The 24,845-nt window shown below is 44.2% G+C and overlaps 2 protein-coding genes across 3 annotated transcripts; both read right to left on the bottom strand.

Annotated features, from left to right (window-relative positions):
* Nucleotides 1-3,811: 3,811 nt before the first annotated feature.
* On the bottom strand, nucleotides 3,812-12,580 carry LOC139365552 (bromodomain-containing protein 2-like). Of its 2 annotated transcripts, none has more exons than XM_071102818.1 (12): nucleotides 12,444-12,580; nucleotides 10,430-10,721; nucleotides 10,078-10,215; nucleotides 9,773-9,914; nucleotides 9,402-9,559; nucleotides 8,723-9,232; nucleotides 8,376-8,504; nucleotides 7,782-8,033; nucleotides 7,072-7,346; nucleotides 6,218-6,543; nucleotides 5,833-5,958; nucleotides 3,812-5,736 (listed from the first exon to the last, which is right to left on the bottom strand). In XM_071102818.1, exons 1-12 carry the CDS (start codon nucleotides 12,473-12,475, stop codon nucleotides 5,609-5,611), a joined length of 2,508 nt encoding a protein of 835 aa, XP_070958919.1. In that variant the 5' UTR covers nucleotides 12,476-12,580; the 3' UTR covers nucleotides 3,812-5,608. The 2 variants fall into 2 exon arrangements, with proteins under 2 accessions (XP_070958919.1, XP_070958920.1); XM_071102819.1 differs by having other exon boundaries at nucleotides 7,794-8,033.
* A 4,404-nt stretch (nucleotides 12,581-16,984) lies between these two features.
* On the bottom strand, nucleotides 16,985-24,794 carry LOC139365536 (transporter 1, ATP-binding cassette, sub-family B (MDR/TAP)). Its single transcript, XM_071102817.1, has 12 exons — nucleotides 24,399-24,794; nucleotides 23,624-23,953; nucleotides 23,215-23,522; nucleotides 22,896-23,026; nucleotides 20,254-20,459; nucleotides 19,729-19,926; nucleotides 19,318-19,446; nucleotides 18,883-19,071; nucleotides 18,612-18,785; nucleotides 18,289-18,448; nucleotides 17,922-18,058; nucleotides 16,985-17,700 (listed from the first exon to the last, which is right to left on the bottom strand). The coding sequence occupies exons 2-12, from the start codon at nucleotides 23,939-23,941 to the stop codon at nucleotides 17,473-17,475; spliced, it is 2,178 nt and encodes a 725-aa protein (XP_070958918.1). The 5' UTR covers nucleotides 23,942-23,953; nucleotides 24,399-24,794; the 3' UTR covers nucleotides 16,985-17,472.
* Between the last annotated feature and the right edge of the window lie 51 nt (nucleotides 24,795-24,845).

The raw sequence follows: 24,845 nt of genomic DNA, 5'->3' as shown, positions 1-24,845 counted from the left end.
ATATGCAGAACTTTGCAGCTAGAAACGCAATAAATAGAGCTGAGACATGACTCCCTATTCTACGCAAAACATTTCTATCTGAATGATCAGCATCGCCCTGACATAGCCCATGTCTGACTGCTGCCACCTACTGTGGAGTCATGATCATTACAGTGTCTGCCCTTAGTCATACTGTATGTCCAACCCGCTTCACAACCGCAGACCATGGGTAACCACGCCAGCCCAGGACCTCCACATCTGGCTTCTTCACCTGCGGGATCGTCTGAGAACAGCCACCCGGACATTTATGAAACTGTGGGTTTGAACAACCAAAGTATTTCTTCGCAGGGAAGCTCATCTGCATACTCGTTGTCCTCACCAGGGTCTTGACCTGACTGCAGTTTGGTGTCGTCACTGACTTTAGTGGGCAAATGCTCACCTTCGATGGCCACTCATGCTGAAGAAGTGTCTTCTTCACGGATTAATCCCACTTTCAACTATACCAGGCAGACAACATATATGGCGTTGTGTGGTCGAGCGGTTTGTTGTTGTGAACAGAGTGCCCCATGGTAGCAGTGGGGTTACGGTATGGGCAGGCACAAGCTACAGATAACACAATTGCATTTTATCACTAGTAATTTCAATGCACATTACAGGAGGTTGGCGACACCTTAATTGGGGAGGATGGCCTTGTGGTAATGACTGGAGCAGAATCGTAGGAATGGTATCAAATACATCAAACACACGGTTTCCATGGTTTCCAGGTGTTTGATGCCATGCCATTTTCTCAGTTCCACCCATTGTTATGAGCCGTTTTCCCCTCAGCAGCCTCCACTGATAGAGATACTGCGACGAGATCCCGAGGCCCTTTGTCCTTTCATTCATCCAACGCCATCACCTCATGTTTCAGCATGATAATGCACAGCCTCATGTCGCAAGGTTCTGCACATAATTCCTGGATGCTGGAAATGTCCCAGTTCTTCCATTGCCTGCATACTCACCAGATGTCACCCGTTGAGCATGTTTGGGATGCTCTCTATCGACGTATACGACAGCGTGTTTCAGTTCCCGCCAATATCCAGCAACTTGGCACAGCCATTGAAGAGGAGTGGGACAACATTCCACAATCAACAGCCTGAAAACGTGCAGCGAGGCAAATGGTGGACACACCAGATATGGACTGGTTTTCTGACCCATACTAACATGCTGACCAGACCGGACACGTCGTGTGTGCGAGCATTGCAAAATACATTTAGAAATCCATGTTATTCAATTTTTGCACCCATACTGCTCCCGCTCGCCAAAGAGCGTCTGCTTTGCCAAGGGCTAAAATAGAAGTCCTTTCTATTTCTGACGTAGATCACACAGCAAGTCCTACCTCTCCCATCTCCTCATTGGTTTATAGAAGCAGGTACCCAACATGCCATCCTCATTGGTTATACCCACATGGGTGATTGAAAGACCAACTGTTTTGCCAGTTGTCGTGGTAATACTATGAAAGTTTAGATGCCAATCACCATATAAGTTCAAAGATGAAAAAGCCTGGAAGGAGATGACTAGAAACGATTCGCTTGAGTCTCTTTTTGCACGCCCAATTTTTCAGTTTTTGATTTGTTAAAAAAGTTTGAAATATCCAATAAATGTCGTTCCACTTCATGATTGTGTCCCACTTGTTGTTGATTCTTCACAAAAAAATACAGTTTTATATCTTTATGTTTGAAGCCTGAAATGTGGCAAAAGGTCGCAAAGTTCAAGGGGGCCGAATACTTTCTCAAGGCACTGTATATACAGTTGAAGCCGGAAGTTTACATGCACTTAGGTTGGAGTCATTAAAACTCGTTTTTCAACCACTCCACAAATTTCTTGTTATTACACTCATAAGGACCTTGTGAAGATGCTGGAGGAAACGGGTACAAAAGTATCTATATCCACAGTAAAACGAGTCGTATATCGACATAACTGCTCAAAACCGCCATAAAAAAAGCCATAAAAAAAGCCAGACTATGGTCCTCTGGTTTGATGAAACAAAAATAGAACTGTTTGGCCATAATGACCATCATTATGTTTGGAGGAAAAAGGGGAAGGCTTGCAAGCCGAAGAACACCATCCCAACCCTGAAGCACAGGGGTGGCAGCATCATGTTGTGGGGGTGCTTTGCTGCAGGAGGGACTGGTGCACTTCACAAAATAGATGGCATCAGGAGGGAGGAAAATGATGTGGATATATAGAAGCAAGAGATCAGTCAGGAAGTTAAAGCTTGGTCGCAAATGGGTCCTCCAAATGGACAATGACCCCAAGCATATTTCCAAAGTTGTGGAAAAATGGCTAAAGGACAACAAAGTCAAGGTATTGGAGTGGCCATCACAAAGCCCTGACATCAATCCTATAGACAATTTGTGGACAGAACTCAAAAAGCATGTGCGAGCAAGGAGGCCTACAAACCTGACTCAGTTACAGCAGCTCTGTCACAAGGAATGTGCCAAAATTCACCCAACTTAATGTGGGAAGCTTGTGGAAGGCTACTCGAAACGTTTGACCCAAGTTAAACAATTTAAAGGCAATGCTACCAAATACTAATTGAGTGTATGTAAACTTCTGACCCACTGGGAATGTGATGAAAGATTTTTCCATGTCAAGCAAAGAGGTACAAAGTTTGAAGGTAGGCCTTGAAATACATCCACAGGTACACCTCCAATTGACTCAAATTATGTCAATTAGCCTATCATACACCTTAGCCTATCAGAAGCTTCTAAAGCCATGACATCATTTTCTGGAATTTTCCAAGCTGTTTAAAGACAGTCAACTTAGTGTATGTAAAATTCTGACCCACTGGAATTGTGATACAGTGAATTATAAATTAAATAATCTGTCTGTAAACAATTGTTGGAAAAATTCCTTGTGTCATACACAAAGTAGATGTCCCAACCGACTTGCAAAACCATAGTTTGTGGAGTGGTTAAAAAACGAGTTTTAATGACTCCAACCTGTGTATGTAAACTTCCGACTTTAACCGTACATGACAGCCCATTTGGAGTTTTCCAAAAGGCATCTGGAGACTCAGACCATAAGAAACCAGATTATCTGGTCTGATGAAACCAATTTTGAATTATTTGGCCTGAATGCCAAGCGTCACGTCTGGAGGAAACATGGCACCATCCCTATGGTAAAGCATGGTGGTGGCAGCATCATGCTGTGGGGATGTTTTTCTGCGACAGGGAATGGCAGACTAGTCAGGATTGAGGAAAAGACAAACAGATCAAAGTACAGAGTTCCTTGATGAAAACCTGCTCCAGAGCTCTCAGGACCTCAGACTGGGGTTGAAGGTTCACCTTCCAACAGGACAACGATCCTAAGCACAGGCCAAGACAACGCAGGAGTAGCTTCGGAATAAGTCTCTGAATGTCCCAGCCAGAGCCTGGACTTGAACCCGATCAAACATCTCTGGAGAGACCTGAAAATATTTGTGCAGCAATGTTCCCCATCTAACCTGACAGAGCTTGAGAGGATCTGCGGAGAAGAATTGTAGCATCATACCCAATAAGACTCAAGACTGGAGTTGCTGCCAAAGGTGCTTCAACAAAGTAAAGGATCTGAATATTTATGTAAATGTGATTTTTTAAATTATTATAAATTGGCAAACATTTCTAACAACCACTTTGTCATTATGGGGTATTGTGTGTAGATTGATTAAATTGTTTGTTTTCCTCATCAATTTTAGAATAAGGCTGTGATGTAAGAAAATGTGGAACAGGTTAAGGGGTCGGAATACTTTCCATAGGCACTGTATAAATAATAGGAGTGTACTGCGTATACATTATCGCAAACAAATATAAAAGGCTTTATAGAAGAGGTCTCATTTTAATATATACAGTTTTCAAATGAGTGGCATGCTCCTGAGGCAGCAATTCAGTCAACCAGGAGGCAAAACAATGTCCCGGACATGTTCTGGAATAAAAGCTTGACTAAGTGGAGGAGGATAAAAATAGAGTATAAAAGAAAAGACTGGGGGAAAAAAAATACTCACTGGTAGAAAGAAGCATGATCATTTGACCACTGAAATACAGTACTATATATATATATATATATATATATACACACACACACACATTTCCTTCGATATCTAACAGCCTAGCTTCTGTACATCTCATCTGGTGTATCTCTTGGTCCAAACTTCAACTTAGGACGTCTACTCCTGTGTGCATGATGATTTAACATCCAACCAACAGTTAGCTTGCAAAGCGCATCATACTGTGACACTTTCTGTATTTTGAAAGTTCTGTTGAAAACTTGATGGCTGACATGCAAAACATTGTGGGACTGCATCAACAGTGGACTAATGAAACAAATACCAAATGATTGATTGGGATTTTCCTTTAAGCAGAGTTAACAGAATTGCTTAGAACTGAAGAACCAATCAGCTTCTACGACCGCTGTGATTGTAAGACTGCAGTGTCACCATCAAGAAACCTACTAATTTCCTGAGAAATGACACCCGGGCTGTTTCTTAAATGGTGAGTGTCGTACATGTAGTAGGACAAATCTCACTGTCAAGGAAAACCGTTTCAGTAGTTAGATCTCTTAAGAGTAACATATGGAATGGAAATAAAACTCTCCTTTTGCCTCTGAACTTTATGTCCAGCTGAACGTAGGTCAGAACAGCGGTTAGAACAGATGTCAAATGAAACACAGACAGCAACAACAAAAATGTACTGACTCGTGCCTGCAGCTATAAGACTTGACAGAAAATACATAAGTCTGAAAATCTGATCTGAAAATCAACCACTAGACAGTGACGGCCTCGTAGTGAACAAACAGATAAGTGTGAATCATTACAATACTCACTCCACATAGCTTCTGGGAGGGCAAGTGGGCTTTCTGCCATACTGCTTATACCCATTCAGTTCTTATCAATCTATGAGTGCATATCAAGAAGTGTCCAACATGGTGCTGGGCACATCTCACATCCTTTCACTACTCCACAGTCTCCCTCTTTGGGGGATCACCATAAAATTCTTCTTTATAAAAGAAACATAGATCAATTGTACAAGTATTTACACAGGGAGGAGAGGGATGACAATGCATTTGTGTTGGGGGGTCTTGAGCAGAGTCAAAGAGTTGGGCCGATGCGGTTTCTGTCTGAACGTTCTGAGAGCCACTTCCTCCTCCATAGCTGTTGCTAAGTGATAGACGCTTCTCCGCTGTGCTGTTGATTCCTGATAGTTTCAAAACCTATGAAGATGTTCAGCGAAAGCAGATATGCAATTTGTTGACACCAGTAAAGACTTGGATACACTATCCTGAATGGTCATTTCATTGCGAACGGTCAGAGGCGCTCTCGTATTGTTACATTACCAACATTGAGAATAAAGGTGCTAACATGGCAGCTGTTCTTGAACCTGGCTGATCTCTATGTTTCTGGTCTTGAGTATCCTTAGTGACCTTCACGCGTCCTCCACCCTGCATACAAATCCCACCATCATCATCAATCATCTTGGAGTGTTCGTGCTGGGGTGCCATTCGAGGGAGGGGCACTCTTCTTCCTCCCTAGACCGTCCCAGGAGACCTCGTCCTGGGGCTGCTGCATGTCCCTGAGCTCTACGGGGGGTTCCCTCCCTCTCCCACTGTCTCATCAACCCGAGTCTGATTCACTGGTGTCAGAGGAGGAGGATGACGAGGAGGAGGAAGAGTCTGAGCTGGAGCTGCTACCGCTGAGGCGGGAGGGCTGGGCATGGGGCTCCACGCCGCTGAGCTTCTCCGCTGCGAGAGAGAGACAAAGTGGGAATAGGATTAGCATTTATCTCAATGCTAAATGCTACATGTGCAAAAGCAGCTCCGTGTGTCTGTGGTTCTCACCCTTGGGTTTCTGGGGTTTCTTGCCAGAGTTGAGCTGTCCGCTGACATCCTGCAGCCTCCTCTCCAGCTCCCTCTTCTTCTCCAGGGTCAGTTCTTCTCTGGACTTGCCGGGGCCCCCTTTCTTCACTGTTAAGACACAGACAGGAGGACAGGTTACATACCCTGCCCACACATACATATAAAAACATTCCATAGTGAAAGACTGGTTCCTTTTGTATGGTATTAGTCAACCAGAGCGCTAGCATGTAGCATTATCACCACAGCACCAGTTCGTAGCATAACATGGCATTAGCAAGTGTCTGCAGCGACAACATGACACATTCCCTTTTACACCATACTAGCTAACCACAGCTAGCATTAGCTATCGCTATTTGTTCCCTCTCACCATAGGGCTTACGGGGCTTCTTCCTCAAGCACATCATGACGTAGCGCTCCAGCTCACGCAGCGTCGACGGTTTGAGCGTCTCAAAGTCGATTTCGATTTCCTCGGGGTTGGTGTCGCGCAGCGAGGGCTCGCGGGACTGGATGATGTGGACGACGCGGCCCAGCTTTTCGCCGGGCAGCTTGTTGATGTCCAGGCTCAGCTGGCGCTTCTCGTCGTACGACATGGGAGACGTCTCCTCCTCTTCCTCGGAGTCGTAGTGGGGCAGCATGGAGAAAGTAGGCGAAGCGTAGTAGGGCATGGTAGCAGCCTGGGACTTCTTGGTGTTTCTAAGGGGGGGGGGGGGGGGGGGGGGTGTTAGAGACTGTGGAGTAGTACTAAAGAAGTTGTATGCAAAATTTTCCAGCAGGGAGACCATTTTTTCGTGCCCGAACTTGTGGGGACCCAATTATTTCTCGTGATCCCACCCAAAATATAATGACAACCTACATTTCAGTACATTTACATTTTTACATCAACATATCACCTTCAATTAATTACATTTTCATCTCTTATCAAAATGAACTTGATATACGGTCCCATACAATAATCTGTACTTTGTGACCCCACTGCAGTTTCTAGAGACAAACAGGTCAAGTTGGAAATTGGAATGTGATGAAAGAGTGGAAGTAGAAAATGGTGTAAGAAACATGAAAAGGAAAGGAAACAGAAAAGGTGGAAAGAGGAAGCAATGTGAAAGTCTACAAAATGAGAGACTGAAACAAGCAAGGTAGGAGAAATAGAGGACATGGATCACAGATCGAAAAGTTGAGTAAAAGCAAAGAGAAAGGTCATGTTTGAGGTCAATGTGTACTTACTTGCTGCCCTTCTTCTTGCCGGGGCCTCTCTTGCCCTGTGAGGAGGCGGGAGCTGAGCTCCTGCTACTGGATTTACTCTTCGGAGTCCTCATCGGTTTGGCCGTCGGCATCTCCCAGTCCTCACCCCCTATCTCCGCACTGGGCCGTCCTCGGCTTCGCTTCTCCGGCTTCTTCTTCTTCTTTTTCTCCTTCTTGTCTTTCTTCTCTCTCTTCTTCTTGTTCTTGACAATTGGACCCTGGGAGAGGGCTGCCAGCTGCTCGTGTACGGCTCGGAGCTGTGACCGGGGGTCAGACCAGAGGTGGAGTGTTCAACTGCACAAATACACTTCACGTATATGGCTAGGTCATGATGGAATACTGTGATATTTTTTTATTTAACAAGGCAAGTCAGTAGGTAACAAATCCTTATTTACAATGATGGCCTACCTTAGTGTAATAGTGAGAAAATACAGCAAATGGCAGGCTTATGTACATGCATGTTTGAACACAGACAGAGTACTTGTATAAACATGTACACCAAATGAGTGAAAGTATGTATACGAGCATGGATTTGTCAGAATATTAGAAAACCCTGTGTCGGACAGAAGTCTAAACTCTTGATGCAGTCTATGCTTGTGATGTGTAGATGAAAGCAGGCCTGTTATGTGTGTGGTACAGTGTGTTAGGTGTGTGTTGTGCAGTGTTAGGTGAACGGGGGGGGTTGAGTCTACCTGTGTACACACCTGGTCCTGTAACTCGGCCAGGCGGTGTGCTCGCTCCTCCTCGCTGTCCGAGCTGGGGCTGCTCTCGCTCTCGCTGCTGGGCTCGCTCTCTGACGAGGAGGAGGACGACGACGACGAAGACGAGGAGTCACCTCCACCGTGAGCGTGAGTGCCCATGATGCCGCCCATGCCACGGGACTTGGGGGGAGCCTGCTGGAGGGGCTCGTCCGGCATCTTGGCGAAGCGGAACTCAAACACGTCCTGGATGGACGGACAAAACGGAGTGAGTGAGAGCTTGTTTTTAACACCATTGTGGATCATGTTCCTTTTTGTTTTGTTACACAACAATAACACTTATCACGAGAGACAAAGTTGTAGGGACAGAACAGAGGAAATGGAGACCAAAACGATTGACATATTAGTCATTAAGTAGACTAATCCAGCGTGCCTTGCAGTCAGTGCCTTCAGCCACGGTAGGTAAGACGACCACATACCGCAGTCATTGCAAGTAAAACCCACTGAGCATGAAATGGACATAGAGGTCTGGCAACAAAGGTGAACTAAGGGTTCCAGGGTGAGTTGTGGTGACGGAACCAAGCTCACCTGCAGTTTGCGGGCCATGCCCACTACGTCATGGTCGGGGGGGTTGTATTTGTAGCAGTTGGAAAACATGAGTCGGACGTCAGCGGAAAACTGTTGTGAATCCCTGTACTCCCGACTGTCCATCCTCCTCTGAGAGAAAGATAGGAGAGAAAAGAGACTGTTTTAAACTCCAACAGATAAAGGAGAGGACTCCAGATCAGGATAAGCCCCCTTAGTTTCATACTGTGACAGATATCCACGCAAAACAAATCTGAGAAGATATGAGGTAATCTATGAACTGTGTATTTCAGCCACATTCAGTTCTCATTGAGTCACGGCAGTGCGACATCTCTATCTTGCAAGCTGACCTTGATGTTGCTGAGGTCCATGGGGCACTTGATTATGTCGTGATAGTCGTGCAGGCCCAGGGCCGAGGCGTCCACTGGCTTGTAGAAGGGCCAGGCGTAGGCCGCGTGTTTCTTGGACAGCAGATCCTTCAGTACACTGTTACAGTAACGCAGCTGTTGGCTCAACTTGGCCCGCCGCGGCGCCTTGGGCTTCACAGAGTCCGGCAGATCCTTTTTGGGGGGCTTGATGGGGCGTCCACTGCCCCCGCGCCGAGCCAAGGTCTTCCCACCTCCGGCCATCATTGGCTGGAGCAGAACGGGGCCTCCTGGGCCCATGGGTCCTCTAACCAGGCTGGGAGGGGGGTCCATGTCCCCCAGGGAGGTGAGGGAGAGAGTGGAGGGGTCGTGGCTCAGGCCTTGCCCGTGGCCTCCTTTCCCCAGGCCCACCATCCGACCCCCTCCTACGGCCAGGGGCATGGTCATCATGTTGGAGGGAGTGGTGGTGTCCGCCTTCCGCTTCACTCCCTTCTTCTGTACACAGAGAGAGAGAGAGAGAAGTTACAGTATGGTATTCTGTTTGTCAATGGAGGTTCTGTAGCCTATATACAGTGTGAAGGCAGCAACAAGTGTGTAGCATCAATACAATGTACAATACAATGGCAAGTTCCTATTCAGGTCTTAGTGAAGTGAGGTGTGGTACCTTAGCGGTGGGCAGTGTGGGGGGCAGGCTCAACAGCTGTGTGGGGGGCAGACTCTTGGGCAGCATGGTCTGAGGGGGGGTGTCGGAGTCACCCGTGTCAGAGGAGGAGGGGGAGTATGCTGACTGGGACACCGCAGGGACCTGGTGAGCTTTCCACACTGAAAGATGGACAGAGAAAAATCAGACACAAGAACACATACATAATGGTAATACTACCAAGAATATTATGGCCAAAAATGTACAGTGAACTACACGTTAAACACGGTTGTTCCAACTCATATTTAACCAAACATACACAGTACATTCACCAACTCTTCATTGAACATTGCCCTTACGTTCTTTTCCCCACCACATTCTCCAGAGTGACTCACCGTTGGACTTGCGGCCTCCTTTGCCAGGCTTGCCCCTGGGGGCAGGAGGGGGCAGCTCAATCTCCTCCTGGGGCATCTGGGCCACCTTCTGCAGGAACACCTTCTCCAGGGACTGGGCCATCAGCACTATGTCATCTGTGGGCTGGGAGAGGAGAAGAGGCCACTGGCACTTTATAATCTAAATCCAGTTAACACCGGTACATCTACAGTTGCTGTGAATATGGAAAGACCTTATGATAAACATATTCGGTCCGTTGTCATTGATGCATTAGCCTGACCTACACATGTAAATATTATGGCCATACCTTGTTGTAGATGTAACAGTTGGTGAACATGGTGTTGAAGTCCTGCATGCACTCACTGGCGCTGCGGTAGTAGTTGTTCTCCAGCCGCTTCTTGATGGTGCCCATGTCCATGGGCTGCTTGATGATCTTGTGATAATCCTAGTAGAGCAAGAAAGAACAGAATAAAGAAAACGAGAGTAACGACTGTTGAATGGTGGTGTGACAAGGATGTCAACTATGGACAAACACTCATAGGTGTAGGCCTACATGGTGGTGGGTTGTAACAAAAGCTTGCAACCCTTATGGCTCTCTAGGACCAATGTTGGTGACCACTAATCTCTACACTTATTTATAGACAAACAGTGTAACTCACTGGGAGGTTGAGTCTGAAGGCATCCACTGGCTCATGGAAAGGCCAGGCAAAATGGTGCCTCCACAGGGACTTGATCATAGCCTTCTGGAGGAACTGCAGCTGGTTGGTCATGCAACCCTGCCGGCCGGGGTCCCTGACGGGGGGCTGGACCGGGGGAGGGGGCGGCGCATGTGGCAACTGGGGGCTCTCAAAGCCTTCATACAGCAGCGAGGGCTTCCGCATGCGCTTGCCTGGGCCCGAGACATGGTGCTCCATCCCGCCGCCAGACAGCCCAACCACTCCCAGAGAGATGCTGACCAGGAGAGAGGAACAGAGGGTGGGAGAAGTAGTGGGATAGACAGGACAGGCCGTGGGAAGAAGTGGGATAGACAGGACAGGCCGTGGGAAGACAGAAAGGGGTGTATTAGGGGAGAGATACATTTGGGCAGAAAACTCATTCATATGCTAAAATTATCCCTCAGCCCTGGCATTTCAAAAGTAGTAAGCTACAATGTGCTTGATATTTGCGATATTTCATCATTGCCCTACAATTCAAGCAGGAAAGCATTAGGAAGGAACCCTTCGCCAACACAGGCCCTTCGCCATCTTCTCCCTCACCAATGCAATGAGGATTCTATCAATAGGCTGCCACTTTTGGCACAGCCCCGGCAACACAGATCACTGGATGGGAAAATCACTGGGGCAGCATTGAAGCACTACTGTACTAAGCACAAGTACTGTACAGCACTTATGGCAGTTAAACTTGCATTCGGTGATAGAATAGTGAAAACATGCAGGTTCTCCCTCTATTCGCTTCCATCTTTTGCACTGGACAAGATTTTGATGATTTTTATCCCAGTCACCCCAGGGCTCACAGCAAGCACATGCCATCCCACTGACACAAAAGTAGGCAATGCTCATGAGCTGATTTTTCATCTCAGGACTTACACACCAACACAACATGGCTTTGTTAAGTTAACCCCTTTGAAGAAAAGGGAAAGAGCTGCAGAGTATCTGTCAACATATTAGTAATATTATTCCTTGATAACCCGGAAAAAGACGGATAGATAGTATGTTGACCAGTTTACTGCCCTCTCTATGCGTGTTTGTTATACTTAGCCTAACCTCCCAAGTATTTTCGTTGAATTAACATTGATTTGTGGGTGTTAACCGGTAATAGGCTATAATCAAAGGCATTAGCTAGTTAAATTGTGATATGCTTTAATTCTTAACTGTGGCAATCACTTCAGCCGGCAGAGAGGCGAGGCTTCTGCGCTTATTGCGTGGGGTCAGTGTCGTCGCCCCGCCTTTTATGAGTGTTTGTAAACACACCGACGCCAAAACAGACCCTCAGGATCGTCAGTCAAAACCTTCAAACTCCTGTGACTTAAACCCTTGCACAACTATCCAATCAGCTCCTCTTGTTACTAGCTTGTTTATGTGAGACCCCATTTGTGGAAACGCTAACTTAGCTGGCTAGCTTGGAACCATCGCATCGTTTGTCAACAACTGAATCCAGCTAGCTACCAAGCTAGTTAGCCAGGATGCTAACGTTTGCTAGCGAACATCAGAAAGTAAACAAACGGGTTAGGGCAACGGAATAAGCTACAAATAAATTGCACATCTGCGGCCCTATCTCGGTTTATTTCTCTGTCATTAAGATTTATAGCAGGAAAATGGCGGTGGCGCAGTGCCGCTCAGTGAAGCGTTTCATCACCACAGCCAATTTTAAACAATCCCCCAGCACTAAGTTATTGAGTAGGCTGACCCACATTATGGCAATATCCACCCTCGCTGCATAACTAATTAAGGGGTTGTTCGGAACAAAAACATCTCTATATGTACATCTTACTAGCCAAGGGAATATTTTAATTGTTTGGTGTCCAAGTTGAGTAAAGACTAGTTAGCTAGATAATGCACCGACAGTGAATACTAGCTAACTAGGTTTAGCCATTCAGTCCCGATTCGTGTTCATTTTCAAGCCTGCAAAATCAGTTCCGACCCGAGCCTGAAGGTACAATGTTCCTAAAGGTACCTGTCAAGGGGCGGGTTAACGGCCGTTTCCATCAGGATGGATCCGGATTCTTTTTATGTTCCAAATTTGTCCACTGTTATGGTTCCACTAAATAAAAACCGAACAGTTCTACAATGAAATGGCGCCGAAAAGCTTTCGGCCTGCCGCTTTATAAACATATCACGTGTCGTTTCCGTGCAATTCCTGTCGTACTTCTCGTAATACTTGCTTCCGATTGGCTACTCCGCATAGGTGCTAGATTATGTTTGGCTATCCACGCTGTCTGTAATTTAATATGCCACACCCTGCAAGAAAAACATCCTGTTCCTTTAGTTTGGCGGCTAATCTAGCTAGTTAGATAAATACAACACAGATGATTTGTTTATATAACCGTTACAATCTTTACGTTTACGAAACCGAATGCTTATTACGAGCTACTCCGAATTCTAAATACAAAACAATTATTACCGGTGGTAGGTCTTCCTCATGTCATGACTGCGTACTAATTTCCCAATGTTTAGCCCCAAGTAGCTAACGGTAGCTAGCTAAAATAGCCAGAAAATCACCAGCCTTTTATGGGACAAGGCCCCTGCCAAACGTTAGAATTGCAATGTATTGGATGAATAAAACGCAACCTCCCCTGGGTGCATCTTAAAAGTCTAGCAGCCTCAGTCCCCACTCCATTGGCTGTATCAGCCAGTAGGTTTTATTCAGTCACTAGGTTGGAGCATAACTCAGGTTTTTTATTTGAAGTGGAAGTTATGCAATTTGTCACATCAGGGGGAGTGTGGGGCAGTTCAGCCATAACATGATGATTCTGAAATTTAAAGAAGTTGTTCTCAACATCTTGGCCCAGAGTCAATACTATAATTGTAACCCTGGATGTGCCAGTTTATAAAGTTTAGGCCAGGGTTTTCCCATGAGTTGCACTACTGAACAGATATGCTAGAGTAGCCCACAAGCTTCCAGTATATATTTATATATTATATATATGCAGTGAAATATATTTTTCCAGGGCTATTAAAGTTGGGGGCGGCAGGTAGCCTAGTGGTGAGAACGTTGGGCCAGTGACCGAAAGGTTGCTGGATTGAATCCCGGAGCTGACAATATCTGTTGTTCTGCCCTGAACAAGGCAATTAACCCACTGTTCCCCGGTAGGCTGCCATTGTAAATAAGAATTTATTCTTAACTGACTTGCCTAGTTAAATAAAGGTTAAGTTGAAAGTGAATGTTTTTAAACCTGACATTTAGCCAAAAGTCACATGATTAATTAGGATAGGAAAATCAGGCTTTGTCCTTATGGTAGACTGAAGGTTCCACAATCAATGGGCAAAATGGTCTAAGACAATGCATCTCAGTGCAAGAGGGCTTACTGCAGTACCTGGTTCAAATCCAGGCTGCATTGAATCCATGCTGCTCTCAATCACCGGCTGTGATTGGGAGTTATATAGGGTGGCGCGCAATTGGCAGTCTTTGTAAATAATAATTTGTTCTTAACTGACTTGCCATGATAAAATAAAAAATCTATGGCATTTTAGCAATTGCAGTTGCCTGCTGCAAGATGATGATAAACTAAGTCCACGTGAGATGATGACAGTACTGTATGTGAATGATAATTACAGATACATATCTAGAGGGACAATCCAAGAGGAATAACATTGTTGTGGATGGTGTTCCAGTCTCCACATGAGACCTTGATGGAGAAAGTGAGAAAAATCACCAAAAAGCTGCAGATGGACCATAAGAAGATTGCAAATTCATCTGCCTCATCTAAATATGTGCGCAATGCTTGATAGTGTGTGCGATGTTAACAGATAGGTATTTTTCCTGGCTGCTCTGAAGGGGAAGCTGTCCTCTCAAGGGGAAGCTTCTAACTGTGGCTAATGCCTGTAATATGACTCAGGCGTATTACTCAACCAACTAGAGTGCATATCAATAGTGTTGGATCTGTGACATCCACTTGTATTGATCATATCTTCAATAATGATGCAGGGCTTTGCTCTAAAGCAATATCAGTTCCCATTGATGTGTATGAAGAAGTGAATCCACTGGAAGTTATTCGTGCCAATTGTTGACAAGCATGCACCTGTTAAGAAATTAACTGTGAGAACTGTTGGAGCCCTCTGGATTGATGATGAATTGAAAAATTGTATAGTTCAAAGAAATGGTGTAAAAGAGGTGGCAAACAAGTCAGGCTGGTCAGCTGATTCGTTGGCGTACTGTAAATTGGGAAATGTACAAAAATAAGAAACTACCAAACCAAGATAAATGACATAAAACACAGTGAAATTTTTTTTTAAGACTTTGAGTACCTTAAATTACATGGGCAGAATACCCAATTAATCTTCATCATTTATTGAAGTTGATGGGTAATTTATAACTAAATCTTTTGATATTGGCAATCATTTCAATGACTGTTTCACTAGTGAAGTGGAAAAACTCAGAAGTGAAATGAAAACATTGGTCAGTGAACCATCATATTTTTGTGTAAAATGTATAATAATGAAAGAGAATGATGGCTGTTTTGAATTTGGTGAAGTTAGTGTAACTATTGTTATCATCAATAATGATAAGCCAACCGGTATAGAAAACCTTGATGAGAAAATATTGAGAATCGTAGCAGACTGTATTGTCACCCCTATTTGCTATATCTTTAACCAAAGCCTAAAAAGGGTGTCCACGGGCATAGAAGGAAGCTAAAGTAATTCCACTGCCTAAAAATAGTAAAACAGCCTTTTTTGGCTCTAATAGCCACCTAATCAGTTTTGCTGCCTGCTCTTAGTAAACTGATTTTTCAGAGAACAAGTTAACTACTGACTTTCAGCATGCATAGAGAAGGGCACTCAACTTGTACTGCACTGACTCAGATGACAGATGATTGCTTAAAATAAATGGATAATATGATAGTTGGAGCTGTATTATTTTCAGTGCAGTCTTTGAGTTTCTTCAATAACTATTTAGGATCAATAACATCACTTGCTTTGGCTTTACATCACCTGAAACAATATGGTTGGAGAGTTATTTATCCAATAGACCCCAGGGAGTGTTCTTCAATGGAAGCTTCTCTAGCATCATAGTGTCCCTTAGGGCAGCTGCATTGAGCCATTACTCTTCCCTATTTTGAAAATAATTTGCAACTGGTCTGTTATGAAAATATGTTAGATGTTCTGCGTTTTTTTTTTACACAAAAATCAACTGTACTAGTTGTTCAGACTCTGGTCTTTTCCCATCTTGATTAGTGCCTGGTAATATGGTCAAGTGCTGCAAAGAAAGACCTAGCACAGCTGGCTCAAAACAGAGCAATACGCCAAATCCAGATTGTCTGCATAATCAAATAACATTCAGCTCAGACACCCATACATACCCACAAGACATGCCACCAGGGGTCTCTTCACAATATCCAAAACGAATTCACGACAATGCACAGGTTTACACAGAGCTAGGATTCCATTCTCCAATTACTCAAGCTAACAGCAAAATTAAATTTAAAAAAAAGAATAAACATGTCGTGGATCGGCGTTGACAAACACATGCACACACAACTTATTTGTTTTACTTGTATTGTTTGAATTATTGTACTTTTATTGTTTATATATCGTTGTGTTTAAAATGTGTGCGACTGTCTATCAGTGTACCAGTGTTTTGTTACTTCTCATGTTTTGTGTTTTTTCGGACCCCATGGAATAGTTTCTGCCTCAACAAAAGCTAATGGGGAAACAAATACTGTTGCTATGGTGTTACAACAGTTTAGCTGTGATGGACCCGCTACCAAATATATTTATTACTAACCCAAGTCGTTTACAGTGTGAGCAAATTAAATTGTGCGCAGAACAAGGTGGGCAAAGCCACGAGCTAGCGAGATCCTATTTGGTACGTTTGTTTCATGGATTTGCATATTTTCGTTAGTGTACATTCTGTGAAGTGCGCATGGACCGAGACCGACTCAATTCGACCGTGCACTCCTAAACAATGTTTTTTAATTTACGCTAAGCGTCAAGTCTATAACACATAGTGCACTATGTTCGTAACATTTCAGTTTTGGGAACAGCTAAAAGGGTTGAGATCAGATGTTTAATCGATGAGAACATTTGCAGAATGTCAGCACATTTTCACCTAGTTCCATCCTCTCCCTCTACCAGCGACTGGATTTATTTGGTGTTGACATACGTTTTAAACAGATGCTTCAGATTTTCAGCCCCTGTGACATGTTTGGGTTACCCCTTGTCTGTGCTGCTACTGCTGCAGGGTCTGGCTGCTCCAGCAGTGTGTACGTTTGTGGACCTAAAACTATGCTATTGCAACTGTTATGAAACTGCCACTGTGTTAAGCATCGTATTGCCTTATCGTATTGCCTTCATTGAAATACCCTCTAAACAGTAACAGTATTGCTGGAGGTCATTGTATGCGATTCGACTTTGATATCATTATCTAGGCCTGTAGCAAAGAAAATAAAAAGTAAAAGCATGAGATGTGGAGTTTCCCACTGTAATACAGATCAACTGCAAAACTTGCGGGTATTATGTAACCATTCCCCCACATACAGATACTAAATGAAGAAATGATTTCAGAGAGCAGAATGTTTATTGTCATTAACACAGAACAGAAAACTGCTAATGTATTGTACTGCCTTAGAGACAATGTACACAGAAAACAAAACATTATTTGGGATCCCTATTTACATAGTTATAACATAAATGTGGGAGAACAATTCAACAAAAATAAATGTACAAATAAATACAAAATGCATTTGGGGCATTAAGAATACTTAAGTTGCAGTATAGTGCAAATAGAAAGTTGAACATAGAAATGTGCTCTTTGCATGAAACCTTTTATATTACAGGACTGTTCTTGTAATTCGTTTTTTCTTTGAGTACCTCAAAATCACTTAGGGGAGATAATTAAACTAAAGTTTGATGCTATGATCTCAGAGTATTTGCAAAGCATATGTGATACAGTAGAAATAGTAGGTAATAATGTTGAAAATGTGAGATGGTGGCAGAGTGGGATTTCAGTGTAAATTGAGAAGTGTCATGGGATTGGAGCCTCTGTTTTAGTTTTTCAGCTCCTCCCCTTCTTTGCGCTGGAAGCCAGTGTTCTGCTTGTTCACCAGGTCAGCATAGGTTCCACCTTTCTCCAGCAGCTCAACATGGCTCCCCTCCTCTAGCACCTTTCCCTCCTCAAGAACGACAATGTGATTGGCCTTCTCCACAGTGCTCAGCTTATGAGCAATCAGCAGCACTGAGCAGGGGTTTGAGTCCTTGAGCAGAGCTTGGTGGACCTAAGGACATGGAGAGAAACATGATGAGTATGTTTGAATTAAAGCCACTGAACTGTCAGAGATTAGCTGAGATTACAATACATTGTAAATAAATTATTCATGTTAGGGAAGGAAACAGCCTCCATTGGGTTATATTATGAGTAGATGATCAACAGAAACTGGTTAACCCCCCAAAAAATAGACCTGTCAGTGAAAGATAACAAGATTCAGAGTTATCTTACCAAATGCTCGCTCTCTGTGTCCAAGTTACTGGTGGCATCGTCCAGCACTAGAATCCGAGGCTTTCTGATCAAAGCTCTGGCAATGGCTATGCGTTGCTTCTGCCCTCCTGAAACCTGGCCTCCCTTCTCCCCGGCATCTGGAATAAAGAACAACCATTAAGTATGAACAGTAGAGCTGAATAACACACATACACTACAATCGTGTCATCAGTAGTTTAAGGAAGGAAAAGTACTAACAGTTCAAAGTCAAAACTATGCAGAGAAAAGTGTAACTTTCTATCAGTAAGGACTAAACAAAGCCCCAAAGAAACAATATTACCAATCCTATCAGGATGAAGTAGATATGAGTTCATCTTTTGGGACATACCTGTATCATAGCCATTGGGCAGGTCAGAGATGAACTTGTGGGCATTGGCCAGCTCAGCAGCCCGGTACATCTCCTCATCAGTGGCATCATCTCTGCCATATTTGATGTTCTCCTTGACAGAACGAGCAAACAACACCGGCTCCTGACTCACCACACTGATCTGAGAGAAATTATTCATTTAGATAATGCATTTAGTTGGTTAATAACTTCTTTGCAAACATTGTGATCATGTACTTTTCTTTAAAGGCTGGTAGCTAATTATGTTATGCACTAATATGGCTTAGGAGAAGAGTAACATTGCTTCCATTGCTGTTCATAATGACCTTGTCGTGTAGGTACTGGTTCTTGTAGCTGTGCAGTGGCTGTCCATCCAATAGGATCTCTCCTTCCTGGGGCAGGTAGAACCTCTCCAGCAGGCTCACACAGGTGCTTTTCCCTGCTCCAGAAGCCCCCACCAAGGCAGTGATCTGCCCAGGCCTCAGCTCCAGAGACAGGCCCTGAGAGATTAAGAGAAATTATAATTGAATGTATATGTAATTTTAATTCATATCCAGTATATGTGTATACAGTATACTGTAAATATACTGTAGATACCTTGAGCACCGGTGTATCTTCCCTGGTAGGGTAGGTAAATGTGACATTCTTGAACTCAACATGTCCCTCAAGATTCTGTGGGGCAAGGGTGCCTTCTGGAGGAACTTGGGGCTGTCGGTCCACATACTCGAATATCTTCTCAGAGCCACCGATTGCCCTCATCACACTTGGGTAATACGACATCACGGCCTGTCAGACAGGACGTGTAAAAGCGACACCAGTAAGTGACTGTCAAAATGTTGCTACTCAAAACTCAAGTTATGATTAAAATGTTGTGATACTAATGAATCATTTTGACACCTATTTTACTGTAGAACAACTTGGCAGTGCCTTGTTAGGGTGTGTACATTTAGGTCTGTTTGGATTTGGCAGTAGGCATTAAACATAAGATGGCTGCGGATAGATTGGATGGAGATTGTTAATCTATGGCCTTACCTCCACAGCAGAGGAGAATTGGAGCTCGTAGAGCACAAAGGCCACCAGGTCCCCACTGCTGACGGTCCCCCCTGTCACCAGACTACCGCCATAGTACAGGATACTGACCTTCAGGAACAGGCTTGACATCTGAGAGGGAGACAGATGGGGTTACTATTGATTATGACCAGGGCTCTGAGTTTTCCAGGTCATGTAACCAGGAAAAACTCTGTGACCTACAGTAGTTATAGTCTATAACAATTGTCCAGAGCTTTCCCTTGTCAGTTCACAAGGCCAGGAAAAACTCAGGGCCCATATTACAGACAAATTCATGTACCCTCATGAATCAATGTGCAATCCAAGCTCTTTGGAACTGAATTAGGATAAATTGCTCACACCCTGTGACCGTTTACAATTGAAGCTGAGACTCACACTATTGGTCCAGGTTGAAGCTGCGTAGGCTGCTGCTTCCTCTTTATTCAGAGAGTAGGTCTTCTCCAGCCTCTTCCTGTAGCGCTCCGTCTCGCCCTCCTCGTTGGCAAAGCTGCGTACTGTCTTCATAGAGGAGAAGGTCTCCGTGGCAACGTCATTGGCCTGGGCTAGTGACTTTTGAACCTTCGCACCGAGCTCCTGGGACAAAAACAAAATTCACAGTTACCTTCTGATTGGTCAGGTAACGTTCTGTCTGCTCTCTAGTGCTATTTTTGGTGACTGTAACTTGTAGAATCAAGATGTATGCAAACACAAAACTGCAACTCTCAGACAAGGTTACTCATGGGAGTGTTCAGTAGTTCACAAAACTACCCCCACTATAGCCTGGTCCCAGATCTGTTTATGCAGTCTAGCCAACTCTTGTTGTCATTGTCACCCCATACATTTAGCCAAGAAGACGCAAACAGATCTGGGACCAGGCTACTTCCACTACAATACGTTAGAAAAAGGTCTGATTTCCTGTACCTGGTACCACTTGCCGGATATCTTTGGTATGACCCAGATGATAGGAAGCCCCATAGCGGTGAAGAGGGACAACTTCCAGGAGAGATTGAGCATGAAGATGAAGAGGAAAGTGACCCGCATGAAGTACCACATCAGCAGACTCAACTTCTCACTCAGAGACTCACTCATGTCGTTGGTGTCTGTGGTGATGCGTGACACAAGGTCACCTGGAACAAAGGTCATAGGTTAAGTTAGCCCCTTGGAGGGGACGGTGTGCAAATATATATATCATATATATAGCGTAAAGCATAAATATATAGCATAAAGGTATCCTCTTCACTTTGAAGAAAAGAAAGATCCGCACAATACTCTTGACCTGATCACTCATGTTTATTAAGATAATCTCCTTTTCATTTAAAAATAACTGGGGTATATCCTTTGGACATACAGTATGTGTTTATCAATTAGCTTAATCAATTAATAACCCAACAAAAATATATTTAAGAAAGGTGAAGTACAGGTAACTGCCAAAATTGTCACAGCCTGATCTGTTTCACCTGTCTTTGTGATTGTCTCCACCCCCCTCCAGGTGTCGCCCATCTACCACATTATCCCCTGGTATAATGCCTGACCCTGACCCTGTCTACCGTCCTGTACCTTTACCCCACCTCTGGATTACCAACATCTGGGTGAGCCTGCCTGCCGTGCTGTACCTTTACCCCACCTCTGGATTACCAACATCTGGGTGAGCCTGCCTGCCGTGCTGTACCTTTACCCCACCTCTGGATTACCAACATCTGGGTGAGCCTGCCTGCCGTGCTGTACCTTTACCCCACCTCTGGATTACCAACATCTGGGTGAGCCTGCCTGCCGTGCTGTACCTTTACCCCACTCCTCTGGTTATCGACCCCATGCCTGACTTGACCTGTCGTTTGCCTGCCCTGTTGCTGTAATAAACACTGTTCCTCCGACACAGTCTGCATCTGGGTCTTACCTTCAAACCTGATAAAAATAAAGAAATCACTTGAGTAAATGAGGAATACATAGTATATTGAAAGCAGGTGCTTCCCCACAGGCGTGGTTCCTGAGTTAATTAAGCAATGAACATCCTTAGGGTCATGTATAAATATGTCCAGCTGCCCATTATTTTGGCTACCATGGCTAGAAGAAGAGATCTTAGTGACTTTGAAAGAGAGGTCTCAAAGAGCATAGGAGGTTTATGTGTGTGTCTCAGTCACCAGATCTCAGCCCAATTAGACACGCATAAGACAGCGTTTTCCACCACCATCAACAAAACAAGAAATTAGGGATGCACCGGAATTGGCCGATTTTAGCCCAAAATGCCAACATCTAGTTTAACGCCGAGGTCAAAGCTGAAGTGCAGGTGACGTAAGGATGCCACGAAAAATACAGCGCTACATGTTCAACACAGCGTTCCTAACCTAGGCCACGATGACTGCGCTGTGAATCTATTTCAAAGTTTCAAAGGAAGATAACAAAAAGGTTTGTGCTGCTAGTATTTCCAGAGGAGGGGAGGAAGTGAAATCTTTTAATACCACAAACCTAATTACTCATTTGAAAGTGCATCACCCCAGACGTTCAGCGACTACTTGGAACAAAAGCAGAAAAAAAAGTTCAAGTCGAGCAGTCGTTTGAAAGAGTAAGAGAATTTCAGCGAGACAACTCAAAGGCGGAATGCATTAATGCCAAGATAATGGAATTCATTACCCTTGATAATCAACCGTTCTCTGTTGTGGATGATGTTGGCTTTCACCGACTGGTCAAGCATCTCGAGCCCCGGTACACACTACCAAGTAGACGCTATTTTTCAGATGTTGCACTACCGGAGTTACACAGTATTGCTGAATTGCACATCCACGAGCTACTTGCTATGGGCGTCGCTGCTATTAGCTTCACGACTGGCATTTGGACCAGCGACATCAGCCCCATGAGCATGCTGAGTCTGACAGCACAGTGGGTCGATGAGGATTTCCTATTGAGGAAAGCCGTATTGCATGCTCAAGAATGTGCTGCTTCTCATACCGCTGCTGCCATTTCAATGGCATTTGAGAAAATGTTTGAAACTTGGAAAATCCCCAAGAACAAAGTACACGCTGTGCTACGTGATAATGCACGTAACATGACAAAGGCTTCGGAAGAATGCGGAGTCGCCAGTTTGCCATGCATGGCACACACGCTGCAACTGGCTGTGAACGAAGGTGTTTTGGTCCAATGCAGCATTTCTGACACAGTGGCAACAGGTAGGAAGATAGTTGGTCATTTTAAACACTCACAGCTAGCATACAGCCTGCTAGCATACAGCCTGCAAGCAATACAGGAGCGGCTTGGAGTGAAAACGAAAAGGCATAAAAGCAAGACGTTTCCACCAGATGGAACAGTACTTTTTACATGATGGAGAACCTGCTGGAACAAAAATGAGTGCTTGTCATATCGGTGCATCCCTACAACAAATTATGGAATTTCTCATGGAAGAATGGTGCCAATCCCGCCAATAAAGTTCCAGACACTTGTAGAATCTATGCCAGGGCACACTGAAGCTATTCTGGCGGATAGTTGTGGCCCAACGCCCTATTAAGACACTTTATGTTGGTGTTTAATTTATTTAGGCAGTTACCTGTAGATTGCAATGAGATGTGACTCACCTGTCTGTGCTGTGTCAAAGAAAGCAATCTCCTGCTTCAGCACCGACTGGAAGACTAGGCTCTGGATGGAGGTGTGTATGCGACTCATGGTGATGTTGTAGATGAGGTCACACACAAACTCACACACAGCACTGAATGATAGAGATGGGAGAAGGAGGGCAAATAAACACGTTACTACAGTATCATACAATAAATGCCCTGTGGAAGTGATTAGGACCCTTGAAACCTCCAAATTAAACAGTAGTATCAAACACTGAGCATCAATTGGAAGGACTCAAGAGTATCGTATCACCAATGATTGATATATGCTGTACTATACCTCATGACTGTAATCAGAGACATGACCGTGATGGCGTGAGTAAAGGCTTCAGGCTCGTCTTCATTCATAATCCAGTCTGTCATTCGGCCGGTGTAGTGGGGAATAGCCATCTCACCAAGGGAGGAGATGACGACAAGACTCAGCACGGCTCCAAAGCGTATGAAATAAGGCTTCATGTATCCCATCAGTTTCTCTAGAGAGGCCCCAGTCTTCTTCTGTGGTTCCTTGGTGGGCTTGGTAAGAAGAGAAGGGACGTAGCGTGTCCAGTACAAACATGCTACGACTGTTACGCAGTAGCCCTGAAGTAGCTGAAAAACAAGTGATTTTAGTCTGTTTGGTTTGTCAATTTTTAAAACAAAAAGGGGTATATATATTAACATAATTATAGCAATATAGACTTGTCACCCACCCCCTGCCAGGAGTGCCATCCCCATAGTTGCCCCAGGATGGACTGGCCACATGCCCAGAGAAGGCTGATGTAGAGTGGGCAATGGAAGCAGAGGACCCCCATGCTCTGGAGCCCCTCAAAGCTGCTCATCCATGGGGTACTTCCAGGAAATTTGAAGGTGAGAAAGAGGTGGAGGCCGGCACGGAGCAGGCTTCCACCCCACAAGGTGATGAGGGGATGGTGGAGGAGAAGAGGGGAGAGTTGGGCCAAGCGGACTGTCTGCACCACACACACATCCATGCACAGGAAGAGCAGCGGAGAGAAGTTCATTTTCGGCATCCTGAACAGGCTCTAGAACAGGAGGTTGGGAGAGACAGATAATGAGGTTGAGGAACATCATATCCAGGGGTTAAATTGAGGAGGACTAAGTGGGATAGCATATGGAACATGAAATGTGCACATAGACCTATTTATAGCATATTATGGAAAAAGTGGCAATTTGGGAATTAGTTCTCACAAAATCCAAATTAAACCCCTGGGACATAGATTATCTGAATATATTGGAGGGAGTGTGACCATTTAATGAAAAACAGCTGACCGACTAATAAGGGACAACATTGGGTGCTAGCGTGTTATCTTACGCTTCAATTTTTACTTTCACAATTAGGTGAATTTCAAAGTCTTTTTGGCTTCATGAAGGATATGACGAATTGTAACAACACATTACAATACATTCTGTAATATATAACACAATATAACACGTTTAAATAGCTTTAAAAAAATATAAACTACTCACGTTTGCATGTGGGCTCTTACGAATGAGGTTGCAATTTCTTCTGAATGTCAAGGAAACGATAGGCTAGATCTATTCTTAATAGATATAGGCTATGTTCTATGTTACACACGCATATCATATAAAGGGCAATCTTCGTATTAATTTAGTTATACAGCAACAGCCTGCGACTAGACTTGAGGACCCCACGTTCGAGTTGATGATTGTGCTTCGTAATAAAACCGAAAGTACACAACTGGAAAGTCCCTTTTGAACGACCCGCCCCTTCTTGACATTGGCAAATGCCGATTTTATATTAATTATACTATGCTAAACTTTATGTGAAACGAGTAGGTGATTACTGTGTAAGGGCTTGATATATATGAAAATGTTGTACAGGAAATTACTTACTGGCTGATTAACCTTTGAACTTGAAAGGAATCTAATGCAGAATAGCGACATCGTGTGGAA

The sequence above is a fragment of the Oncorhynchus clarkii genome, chromosome 2 (genome assembly GCF_045791955.1).
Source record: "Oncorhynchus clarkii lewisi isolate Uvic-CL-2024 chromosome 2, UVic_Ocla_1.0, whole genome shotgun sequence".
NCBI lineage: Eukaryota > Metazoa > Chordata > Actinopteri > Salmoniformes > Salmonidae > Oncorhynchus > Oncorhynchus clarkii.
Note: the sequence above shows the minus strand (reverse complement) of the source record. Positions and strands in the feature narration are given on the sequence as shown.

Coding starts and splice junctions, on each gene's coding strand:
- LOC139365552 (XM_071102818.1), bottom strand. CDS start 12,475: ATGGAAACGGCCGTTAACCCGCCCCTTGACAG. Junction 9,915..10,077: donor ACTGTTACATCTACAACAAG/GTATGGCCATAA, acceptor CTCCTCTCCCAG/CCCACAGATGACATAGTGCT. Junction 7,347..7,781: donor AGGACCAGGTGTGTACACAG/GTAGACTCAACC, acceptor CCCCGGTCACAG/CTCCGAGCCGTACACGAGCA.
- LOC139365536 (XM_071102817.1), bottom strand. CDS start 23,941: ATGCCGAAAATGAACTTCTCTCCGCTGCTCTTCCTGTGCATGGATGTG. Junction 20,460..22,895: donor CTTTGACACAGCACAGACAG/GTGAGTCACATC, acceptor CCTTTGTTCCAG/GTGACCTTGTGTCACGCATC. Junction 19,927..20,253: donor TATCCGGCAAGTGGTACCAG/GTACAGGAAATC, acceptor TTTTTGTCCCAG/GAGCTCGGTGCGAAGGTTCA.